This window comes from Tursiops truncatus, chromosome 6, assembly GCF_011762595.2.
Source record: "Tursiops truncatus isolate mTurTru1 chromosome 6, mTurTru1.mat.Y, whole genome shotgun sequence".
NCBI classification, from domain to species: domain Eukaryota; kingdom Metazoa; phylum Chordata; class Mammalia; order Artiodactyla; family Delphinidae; genus Tursiops; species Tursiops truncatus.
This window is the reverse complement of record NC_047039.1, coordinates 12,570,498-12,582,895: the sequence shown is the minus strand read 5'-3', so window position 1 is coordinate 12,582,895 and position 12,398 is coordinate 12,570,498. Positions and strand designations below refer to the sequence as shown.

The 12,398-nt window shown below is 38.8% G+C and overlaps 1 protein-coding gene and 1 long non-coding RNA gene across 5 annotated transcripts in view; one reads left to right on the top strand and one right to left on the bottom strand.

Moving 5' to 3' along the window:
- PPP2R2A (protein phosphatase 2 regulatory subunit Balpha) overlaps positions 1-12,398 on the top strand; it is an 83,317-nt gene that overhangs the window by 34,469 nt on the left and 36,450 nt on the right. For 2 of the 4 annotated variants that reach the window (XM_033857629.2, XM_019941315.3), the window contains one exon: positions 3,723-3,861. The exons of the other annotated variants lie outside the window; for them this stretch is intronic. In XM_033857629.2, the coding sequence (XP_033713520.1) occupies positions 3,846-3,861 (16 nt within the window). In that variant the 5' untranslated portion in view covers positions 3,723-3,845. The remainder of the gene's footprint in view (positions 1-3,722; positions 3,862-12,398) is intronic. 4 annotated transcript variants of the gene reach the window in all.
- LOC141278939 (uncharacterized) overlaps positions 5,284-12,398 on the bottom strand; it is a 69,135-nt gene continuing 62,020 nt past the window's right edge. Inside the window, exon 3 of the long non-coding RNA XR_012332387.1 lies at positions 5,284-5,485. This is a non-coding gene — a long non-coding RNA (uncharacterized lncRNA). The remainder of the gene's footprint in view (positions 5,486-12,398) is intronic.

Below are 12,398 nucleotides of genomic sequence, written 5' to 3'. Positions count from 1 at the left end.
CCTCTCACTGCTGGCCGTTCAAGTGCTCAGTAAATAGCTACATGTGGCTAGTGGCTACCGTATTGAACAGTGCAGAATAGAACATTTCTGTGATCACAGAAGGTTTTGTTGAACCATGCTGTGCTAAAAGACAGTGAGTGGAGTGCCATGTAGAAAACTTTGAGGAAAAAACTGTGTAAACTGAGAATCTTAAATTGGTGAAACTATCCTTCACATAGGGCAATAGAATAGCATTTTTCAGGCTTGGAATGACCCAGCGTATCAGTCAAGTGCTTTCCTTGAAAAAACACTACACTCAGTATACCCAGCCCCCTGAGAAGTCAACAACTCTGGAGCATGATGAATCAGCTTCAGTGTTTGCTTAACCCTCTGCTTCCCAGAATAATCCAAGACATATAAAAGTAAGGGAAAATCTTCATCAGTGTCAGACGTAAAGAGGATGCCCTTCACAAGCCAAATTTCCAACTGCCAGAGCAGTGATTTCAACCTAGACAGCTCAGTGCCAGAGCTGCTTCTCCTGATAACTGTAAAATAAAGCCACAGAAAATAACTTTTATTTTAAGGACACCAACCCCCTGAAACCACTTTTGTCAAAATCACCCCCAAAATCTGCATGTCACCAGATCCAAGTTTAATTCTCAGCATTCCCTTGATTTCTCTACACTTTCGGACACAGTTCATCACTGCCACCTTTTATTTATTCATTTATTTATTTTATTTTTTTCTGGATGCGCTGCGTGGCATGTGGGATCTTAGTTCCCCGACCAGGGATCGAACCCCTGCCCCCTGCAGTGGCAGCGCGGAGTCCTAACCACTGGACCACCAGGGAATTCCCCATCACTGCCTCTTTTTAGAAAGACTGTCTTTGCCTGGCTTCCAGAAAAGCTCTTCTTACCTCACCAGTAGTACCGGTGCAATCTCCTTTCCTATTCAGCTAATGGTGGGAGAGCCTGAAGGCTCAGTCCTCAGACCAGACCTTGTTTTCTTATCTGTGCTTGCTCACTAGGAAATCACATTTAGTCCTTAAATGCCTCTACTAATTGATGACACTCTAATTTATATCTTCTCTTCCTCCCGTAAGCTGTCAAATCTGTCTAGCTGCCTGGATGACATTTCTACATGTGTGTCTGGTCGAAATCAACACCAAAGATGTGAAAATGGAATTTTTGGCTCTTTTCTTACCCCAAACCTGCTCTTTCTTGGTGTGTCTCTCCTCAGTAAATGGCACTGACTTTCCTCCATTGGACGTGGTTCTAAAACCTTGGAATCATCCTTTGACACCTCCTGTGACACCTCTTTTGAAACCTCAGCAAGTTCTGCAGTGCTGTCTTCAGATTGTATTCTGAATTCATCCATTTCTCTGGCTGCCACCTGAGTTCAGACCATCATCATCTCTTACTCAGGCTACTGCAATAACTTATGAACCAGATGAGCACTTGAAAACATAAATTAAAAACTCTCCAATGGCTTCTTATCACTTATGACAAATCCACAGTCCTACCATGGCTTACAAGGCTGAATATGGTTTGGCCTCTGTTAAATGCCCCATCTTTTCTAGCACGTTATCCTGCATTCATCTTATCAAGTTTGGCAAACTCATTTCTACTTAGGTCCTCTGCTTGGATGACTAATTCCCTGTTCATTTTGGTTTCTGCCTAAGTCGTCTCCTCAGGGAGGCTTTCTTTGACTACCCTACTGTATTTGTATAGTACTTATTAGCACTACCCGGTACATTTTATATTTATCATTCATTTGTTTATCATATGCCCTCATCACTAGAATGTATGATCCATGAGGGCAGGGATTTTTTGGTTTGTCTTATGAACTCCCATATCCCTAGCACCTAGAAATGCTGGCATAACCTGGAGTGTCTTAACATGTATTAGATGCTCAGTAAAATATTTGTTAAAGGAATGACTCTCTTAAGAATTTGTTGAAGGAATGAGCAAAACAACAAAAATATGCAGGATTTATAAAAAATAAGATCAGTTGTCAGAGGAATGAACTTTTAGTTCAAGTAAGTGGAGAAAAACTTTAATTCTTTTTGAGTAAGATTCATGAAAGAAATTGCATCTTTGAAACTGGAATCGTGAAATTAATTTCAAATTATTTGAAAAATACGATTATAATTGTTTAAAAAGTATAGCAGAAACAATGAGTTGCAGTGTAAATACAATTGAAACAAGGTCAGAGAACTATCACCTAGAGCAAACTAACCTACCAGAACGGAGAAGAAAAGGATAAAAAAGGAAAAGATGAGGAAAAAGAATGTTCTGAGCGAAATTACTTTTTTTATAGTAATGTATGATGTATTCCTTTTGGTTAAGAGTTTTGGTGAAATCATTCATGACATGCTCTTTTGAACTTAGCCAATGGTGCTTAGCTTTTTTCTTTTACCTGAAGTTGGACCTGCCATTTAGATGCTATTAAAGAATACCTAAAGTAAGGTAAAATATCTGTCCATTGATGGTAATAAGTACATTCAGCCAGCATGAGAACCTGGACATTATTCTTGCTTTCATCTTCAGCTCTCCACAGCTTATTAATTATCAAGCCTTGCTTTATATACTTCATACATGAATTTTAAAGTCTGTACACTTCTGTTCCCTCTTTTGCTTCCATGCTTTAGTTTCTTCATCTGTTACATGGATATATTAATACCACCAGCTTCATAGATTTGTTATGAAGATTAAATCCCTAACATACTGTAAGTGAATTTTAAATGTTGGCTACTTATAATATTGTTACTACACTAATACTGATTCACTCAGGTCACTTTCATTGCTTAGCAGGATTTCTGGAGTAACTCTAGGTTTGTCTCCAGACTTCTCTTTACTTAACCTTCTCCCAATTCCCAGTCCACTTCAGCCTGAGTAATCTAAGGTACATGTCTAATTGGATTACTCATATTTAAAACTCCCCAGTGGGCTTCCTTTTGTCATCAGAATAAATTCGATAACATTATTTGTATCGTATCTTAAAGTCCTCTAACCTCTTTTTCTAAGTATTCTGCCTCTTTGTACCCAGTTTGTAGGTGAGCTGAAGGAATTCTATCAGAAAACAAATTTGCACTGGTTGGTCAGTGAAGTGCTTTCAGGTTCTTATAGCGTGGCCATAATAATCCTAGTTTGAAAGATTTTAGGTAGATAGTAATAACCAGATACCCATCTGGTTATAAAAATATTTTAATAAGGCATGCATAGATGCAGGAGCTTTGTGCAGTACTGCTTGTTTGTATAATCTCCACGAGAAACTATTTGCATTTTATTTCGATAAGGCAACCTAATGAGATGATTTGTTTAGTGGACTTAATTATGGGTCCGTTAAAAGTTGGTGAACATCTAATGAAGATGCTAACTAGGCTTAGAATGGTCAATTTAGAACTCTACTTTCTTTTTTTTTTCTTTTTTTTTTGCGGTACGCGGGCCTCTCACTGCTGTGGCCTCTCCCGTTGCGGAGCACAGGCTCTGGACGCGCAGGCTCAGCGGCCATGGCTCACGGGCCCAGCCACTCCGCGGCATGTGGGATCTTCCCGGACCGGGGCACGAACCCGTGTCCCCTGCATCGGCAGGCGGACTCTCAACCATTGCGCCACCAGGGAAGCCCCAGAACTCTACTTTCTAACATCACATATAACATTAATACACCAAGGCTTGTTTGTTAAATCACCCCTGTAGACTAAATGTATTAGCAACTGTTTATCTTTCTGTTCTTTGTTGCAGGAGGGTATTGTTCCATTCCATTTTATCCAAACATGATATCAGATTATCCAGGAACAAGTAAAAAAGAAGGGAGGCTGGTTCCAGAACACATCTCTGGAAATCACCTTATGGACCCTGACTCTCATGGCAACATTACAATGTAGGTTCTGTATGAGCATCAATAGCCAGCGGTCTTTGTTGAGCTTATCTCATAATGTGTTCCCGGTCACTGAGTCAGAGGTTGAGAAAAGGTTATGATGAAGGCTGTGAGCACTTACTTTGTTCTTGGAAATCATGGTAAAATCGAGGTGATATTTTGACCAAGAGACAGAAGTACAGGATCCTATCCTCAACCAGTTGTGCTTCATTTCAACCTGAGGCCTCTTGAGTGTATCTACAAAGAAGCAGCAAGCCCGGCAGCTGCAATACTTTGTTCCTAGTTTGGGCTTTAGCCTCAGGCTCCTGGGAGCTCAGCTGGACCATTTGGGGAACTTTTTTTTACCTAGGCTAGGTTGATTCACTGGAATAGTCTAGAAACAAGGGAAACTGCTTGTTTCTGCTTTGTGCAACAGAGCCCAAACCCCAGCCCATATCTTCTTTTAACCAGTGTGCCTACTGTGTGCCTCATTCAGGGATCATTTCTTTGCATTTATGGCTTGTTTAGCCCTAAAAGCAACTCTGAGGTAGGTATTTAAAGATGAGGAAATTAAGTCTTCAGGGGGCTGAGTTACTTCTTTAGGGTCATACAGACAGAAGAAATGGCAATTTGACAGTGGGGAAATGACCAGTCTGACTTCTGGTCATTTCCTGCACAAGTTCCCTGCCCCAAGAATGTGGTAGAGGTGTGCTAAGGTAATGATCCCTCAGTCCTTGGAGCAGACGCGAGCAGCCTCCCCTCACCTCCATGCCAATGTGCCCTGGCGGGAGGAAGGTGGAGGTGCACTGGCTGCTACTATCAGCAGGAGTGCCGCCCTCCCTGCAGCCTTTCAGGCTACAGTGATCTGCCCTAGCCAATGCAAAGTAGGAAAGAGGAGTCGGGAAGGGAGAGAGGCAGAAGTGGTTGGGGCCTGCTCACCGTAGGAGCAGGTGAGCAGGTCACGTCTTACTCACTTCTGCTGGGCAAGAAATTGCTAAAGGGATGGCACACACTTAACTTCCTTTTTGGGGTGCCGAAATAAAATGTTCTTAAGTTTTGACCACAGCAAACTTGTGGGAGGAGTGTCCTGACCTTTGGGAAGAAGTAACAAGAACTTTGAGCTCCCTCTAGAGGTCAACAGTGACAAAGGAACATCATAGCGGTCTGCAGGGAAATAACTATATCTTCAGCTTGCCTACCCTTTATCAAAAAACTAGCATTTTATAGCTACATTATCCAGCAAAGTATTTTCTATGCTAGGGAGTAATTAGTTACCTTTGAGAAGAAATTTGGGTGAATCATATTCTGCTTAGCTGTGTGGGGCAATCCTGAAGTTCAGTGTTCTCCGCATAGGGTATACTAAATTAAGAGAGGAGAAAAGACTGTGAAAATGGTCATGTGTCCGAACAAGGGTAACATGCTGCTTTTTTTTTTTTACATTTATTTTATTTTTTAATGTCTTTATTAGACGTTATTTGCTTTACAAGATAACAGGCTTCTTAATGAGAACTCTTAAGTGTTGAAACAAACTGGATCAAAATGAGAATTAATTTCTGTGCTGTTATGTGCCAGGATGGTTTGACAGCAGTCCCTTGACTATAACGGAGAGTAGTTTGCCTGCTGTGTTCTCACCCCACTTCCCCAACATCTGAAAAGAAAAAAAAGCAGTGAGTACAGGAAGATTAGAATTATGAAATCCAAGTTGTAGGCATGTGCTAAGACTTCTAAGAAGGCTAACACACACAGTTTCTTAACTGTTAGAACCTCAGCTGACCAAATGAGAATCTATTCCAGGATAGAAATTTCAGTCATGGTCAGATAATCCAAGGATGAGAGTTAGTTACGGTGCTCTAGTTATTCCTTTTGTTCTCAGTATATTTATACTTCTCTTCAGAACTGAGAGAATTCAGTTCTTAAAACTTAGTATGTAACTATAGAATGAGTTAGAAGTCATCTTTAATTTGTGGTAATATTAATACCTGAAAGTTACACATTAAAAAAAATATTCCAGAAGTGCTCAAAAAAACCAGAAGGATGGGAATATGTCAGAAGGACCCAGGAGCCAGTCTGAAAGAGTTCTCAGTGGCCAAATCAGGAACAGTTTGAGCAATACAATAATTACATATTATTAGATTATAACCCAAAGTATGACATTAATGCCTGTGAGTTCCTACTGATAAATGATTGACTGGATAAACAAATGAGGGAGAAGAGACAAATTTCCTATACAGAAGAATTCCAAATAAGTTAACTAGCTATTCCCCCTCAAAGAGATGGAGCTTAACATACACGCACTCCCTCTCCCTCTCTCTCTCTGTCCCTTTAGTGATTTCTTCCGGAGTACATTCTAGGGGGGTGGAGTGACTGGAGGAACTTGGCAGACAGTACCTTGGCCAGGTCATCCACTTGTCATCAATAAGTCATACTGGTAGGATGTACCCTTGATGTGATGTGAAAAGAATGGCACCTCCTCTCTGTGATCTTCCTGCCAGTAACCCATAATTGCAGACTGGCTGTGAGGAAAACACAGTCCCAAATGGAGAGACATGCTGCAAAGTACCTGACCAGTACTCTTCAAAGCTGTCAAGGTCATCAGAAACGAGAAAAGCCTGAGAAATTGTCACAGACCATAGGAAGCTAATGTGGTATCCTGGAACTGAAAAAGAACAGTAGGGAAAAACTAGTGAAATCTGAACAAAACTGTGGAGTTTAGTTAGTAATCATATTCAAGTGTTAATCCCTTAGTTGTGACAAATGTACCATAGTAATGTAAGATGTAAACAATAGGAGAATCTAGGTGAGTGTAGATGGGAACTCTCTGTACTGTCCTTGTAACTCTTCTGTAAGTCCAAAATTATGATAAAATAAACTTATAGAAGACGAAAAGATCCAGCTCAGTTAACTCTTGTGTTATGTAGATTTTGTTCCATGACGCTTGAAAAATGGGGAACTTTTCTGTTATGTGTACATGTATTAAGTAGTTTCTGACTTGTGTATAAAAGCAAGGAAGATACCATCTCATGAAGGTGTGCGAGTTAACGACAGATGACATGAGGATCTCTGGTGCTTTGCTGCAGCAGTGGCTGAAGTTGAGCAGAGCAGCCTCATTGTCTGGGTTCCATTCCTACTTCATCACTGATTAGCTTAAAACTAACTGGAAGTAACTTTCATTAAATCACTATTGTTGATGAGTTCCATGTTAAGAAATAAATCTGGCATCCATTTTTGTCAGAGTGAGATCTCTCGCAGAGATCCGTGGTCACGGGTAGAGTTATGCAACTGTTGCAGATGTGTTGTTCTTTTAAGTCTTCAATTTTTGCATATTAGAAGTTTATGCATCCTAACAAAAGCATGTTAATTTTCTCCAGCCATTATTCTGTTTTCTTCCTCCCTTAGATGTGTTGAGTTTAAGTGTCTGAGTATATGTTGTGTACATGCTCTGTGCAAGACAAATCCTCTGAAGAGATCATCTGTCAGTGTTTCTTTGCAGATGAGGAATTTGAAGTTCATGAAGATTAATCGACTTACTCACTGTCAAATTATTACTTAATAGCAGAGCTGAGGCTGTTTGCCCAGTTGTCTTGTTGCTCTTCCCTAATGGTTAATGAAGAGCCAGGGCTTGTAGGGAAAGGGTGAAAAGAGAGGAGGATTTCAGGGAAAATGAGAGCAGAATGTGAAAGGATATTGGCAGGATAAGCACATTGATGTTTCTCTTATATTCTCTAACATTTTAGATATTTTAAAGACATTAGTATCTTTATGCATTAAAATTTTTTTTGGATTATTTCAGTATGATGACTTATGACATGAAGTGACGTGAAGTTCCAAGGGAATGAATGCTTTGTGGCTTCTGATATAAATTATGAAGTAGTTTTCTACAGTAATAATATATACTTCTATATACAGTGTAGGCAAATACCAGCCTTATGAACAATTAGTATTTTCCCTCTAGTTTAGGAGATAGAAAATGGTGTCTTGTTAAAAATTTTATTTAATTTGATTTGACTGGCTCTTTCCTTATGTTTTACTAGTATTTCCCCTTCTGTGAATTGTTCTCCTATGTTATATGAACTGTTTCTAGAAATACAAGTATTTTTCCTAGTCCACTTGTCTTCTATTTAGTTATTGTGTAAAAATCACATTTTTATTTTATTACATCTATAGATTTTAATCTTCTGGTGTAGTTCTACCTCTCCAGAAATCTTATATGAATTAATTCTGTTTGTTTTTTTCCCCTGATGGAGCACATACAGAAGGGCTGAAGGAAGGGGGAGAGGAAAGAAGGTATTTCAGGCAAGGGAGACAATATATCCAAGCTAAAGAAGGAGTAGTTGAGGGTGGGCAAAAGTATGTATGTGGGAGGTGTAAAAACCTCAGTTTCACTAGAGAATTTGGTGAGTGCTATGGTACTAGGAAGTAGGATGGTATACCTAAGGGAGGTCTTCATACTATGGAGGAGATTGAATGCCAGGCAGTACTTCAAAAATCTTCTGTAATCCTTAGAGGACCTTGAAGGTTTTAGAGCAGGAAAGCATCTTGTAACCAGTAAGTAAAACGTAAGAGACAGATTTTGGCATGTCTGAGATGAGATTCCAGTAGTTGGATTTTGTTCTTGTTTTCTTATGGTATAATTTACATACAGTGAAATTTCTCCTTTTATGTATAGTTCTTCAAGCTTTGATAAAAACCGTACAGTCACTACCATAGTCAACATAAAAAGCAGGTCCGTCACTCCAAAAAGTTTCATGTCCCCTTGTAGTCAACCTCTACCACACGCCTATCCCTGTAGTTATACCTTTTCCAGAATGTCAGATAAATGGAATCATGTAGTGTGTAGCCTTTTGAATCTGGCTTCTATCGCTTAGCATAATGCGTTTTGAATTTTATCCATGTTACTGCTTCTATTGGTAGTTTGTTCCTTTTTCTTTTTTGCTGAGTGGTGCTTCATTGCATGGATATATACCTCATTTTGTTTATTCATTCACCAGTTGAGGATCATTTGGTTTGTGTCCAGTTTTTGGTGATTACAAATAAAGCTGCTATAAACATTTGCATTCAGATTTTTGTGTGAATATAAGTTTTCATTTGACTTGGGTAAACATCTAGTAATGTGGTTGTTGGGTTGCATGGTGTTTGTTTTTAGCTTTATGAGAAACTGCCAAATTTTTCCCCCAAAGTGGGTTGCATTCCTACCAACTGTATGTGAGGGCTCCAGTTGCTCAATACCAGCACCAGCCATTGTCAATTTTTAGATAAAAGTTTAGTCATTTGAGTGGTGTGTAGTGCTACCTCATTACTTTTTTTTACTTTGTAGAGATTCGTCTGTCATTCGTGTATCTGTTACAGGTCTCCCTGTCTACGCTCTGGTCACCAATTCCGTAATGCTCTGATCGTTTTGTTTCTGTTCAGTAGGATCAAATATGATTTGTAACTTTTTTTTAACTCAGCGATATAATGTAGATAACATTCTTTCTCAGCACAATAGATATTTTTTTGTACTGAGCATGGGAAGTACATGTGGACAAACTATGGAAGGATATACTATACTGAAATTCTCTCAAAAGAGGGGTTAAGAGTAGATGACTATAGTTTTTTACAAAGTAGTTATTTGTGTGATCAAAAAAAAAGAGTAAAGTTAATTTTAATTCCATTACTGAAATTGGTCTTACAGAAGTCATAACATATATAAATATCAATACATCTCATACAAATTTTGCAATTTGCATGAGTTTGCTTAAAAGATTGTTCATTCATTACCTATGGTTATCCCTTGTGGTGGGATTTCAGGTTTTTTATTCTTTCAGTTTTTATAAGTTGGTTTGTTTTATAGTGATCGTTGTATCTCTTTTTTTAAAAAAGAACAATACTCTCTTAAATATTTATATACTTATGTTCCTATAAATCTTTTAAAATATTTTTATTGCAGTACTGATTTTTATCTTTGCCCTTAGAGTTTTAAGGTTACTAAGTGGTTGATTAGAACCAGTGGTTATTAATCTTTAGCTAATTTTATTGTGATTGAGAATGTGGTCTTTATAAGTAAAATTTTTTAAGGGGCTCTGTCGCTGCACCTGAGTTTTTTAAATTGCAAAGCTCTTTGGAAGAAATACGTATTTTTATATTGGTATGAAGGTGTGTGTGTGTGTGTGTGTCAATTATATTTTTCAAGTGTCTGTCCTTTCTCCCTTCCCTGCCTCCCTACTTATTTTTTTATTTTTTTTTTGCGGTATGCGGGCCTCTCACTGTTGTAGCCTCTCCCGTTGCGGAGCACAGGCTCCGGACACGCAGGCTCAGCAGCCACGGTTCACGGGCCCAGCCGCTCCGTGGCATGTGGGATCTTCCCGGACCGGGGCACGAACCCACGTCCCCTGCATCGACAGGCGGACTCTCAACCACTGCGCCGCCAGGGAAGCCCTCCCTACCTATTTTTAATCTGTCAGGTGTGGAAAAGGATTTGTCCACCTTCTCTAATTATTGTCAACTCTTCTATTCCTAATAACTCTGAAGTATATGAAGTATAAAGTAAAAATCTTTTGAGTATGAAGATTTATGACCATTATATCTTCACCATACCTTTTATCAAATATATACATATTAGTAGACTCTAGTCCTATTGAATTCTTTTTTTTACCTAATTTTACCAATGATTAAAGGCATTATTGGCACTTACTAGGCATGGGCTGAGTATGCTAGCTATTCTGCAGTTTGCAGGACAGTCTTGAACAGGAAGAAGTTGTTCCATGGTCTGCATGATTTAGAATATTCTGCCAAATGTTCTTGGTGCTGAAAAAGACTTTATTTTCTAAGCCTAAAACCCAACTCTATTTGGTACTTTTAGTATGTGTTTAATGTGTATACTAAAGTTTACTTTGTAAATCAGGGGAAGATTATGCTTTGAAATGTTGGAATTCTTCATGATTTTGCAGTCACATCACTAACAAAAAACTAATGAAGTTTATTGAGTTGCCACTACTGTATACCTTTGTAAGTCTGCATTTATCCCTTGGTTGGATTATTCTACATATACTGTCATCATGCTTGAGCACTGGTCATTTTTCCAAATATTCCCCACCTTTTTTCCTGGGACTGCAGTGATACGTATGTTAGAACACTTGATATTGTCCTACAAATCAAGACTTTGTTCTCTTTCTCCCCCCACTCTGCATCATTTTGTTTTGATTCTGTTACTAGGCCTTCAAGTTTTTGACCTTTTCTACTGCAGCATCTAATCTGTTAATCCCTATCTGGTGTATCTTTCATTTCAAATTGTGTACTTTTCATTTTCACATGTTCCTTCTTTGTCTTGAGCACATGGAGCATATTTACAACAGCTTTTTTTTTTTTTTTTTACAACAGCTATTTTAAGGCCCTTGTCTTCTAAAAATGATTCTTCCATCATTTTTGTCATTTCTGGTTCTGTTTCTATTGGTTTGTTTTTCTTCTGGTTATGGGTCATATTTTCCTGCTTCCTTACATTCCTGGTGATTTTAGATGCCAGACGTGAATTTATGTTGTTGTCGGATTCCGTCCTTGCACGTGTTTAAGTTACTTGAGATCAGTTTTTCAATGTTTGCTTTTAAGCTGTGTCAGGACAAATTCAATATGGTGCTGACTTAGTCTCACCACTAAGGTGATACCCTTCTGAGGACTCTACCTCATGCCTTATTAATTATGAGGTTTCTTTACTCTGACTGAGTGGGAGACCTCTTTATTTTGAACACTTGTAAACTTTCTGATGGTTCTTTTCTAGGCCTTGTGGAGTGGCACACCACATGTCTTCAGATCAGTACTAAACCAAAGATTTTTAGTGATCTCTGTAGATCCCTTGAACTTTCTCTTTGTACTCTATCCACAAAAATCTAGCTGCTTTGGCTTTCCCTAACCCCCAGTTTCTGACTCCACAACTCGGTGAGGTTGCTGGCCTATGTTTGGATTCTTCCTGACTCACTGCACTGTCCAGGTGGTAAGTTAGGGCAAATACAGGGCTCACTTACTCTTCTCTAAGGGTTCACAGTCCTAAACTCCATGTTGTCCATTGTCTGAAAACAGTTTCATATATTTTGTTCCGTTTTCTAGTCATTCATAGCTAGAGGTTGAATCCAGATTGTCTTACTCCCGCATGGCCAGAAGCGGAAGACCAATTACAGATTTTTAATTTTGACTTCTGTCTTTCACTTCAGCCTTTTGAAAGAGGAAGTGCAAAGTTAACTTCACATTTTTATTGGTACTTTTTTGGGACATCTTCGTTTATGCAGTTAGCTGTAGTGTTCTTTGTTAACCTTTGTTTTTACTGAAATGTAACAAAAAGGAAAGGAGACTGATTACCTAGTAGAGTTTTGTGGGAAATTAAATATTATTTGCAAAAAGGCAAGATTCAGTATAGTCAACTTGCTAATAAGCTCATTTTCTTCCAGGTGTGAAAGTTTCATTTGATACCTAGAAGGCCACGCTGGCAGGTGCTCTTGCAGCAAGTCTTCGCAGACGCTTGCTTTTTTCGTCAGAGCGGTCCCTTTTGAGATAATATCAAAAATGTAGAATTTTAAGAAACAGTGGTTATTCAT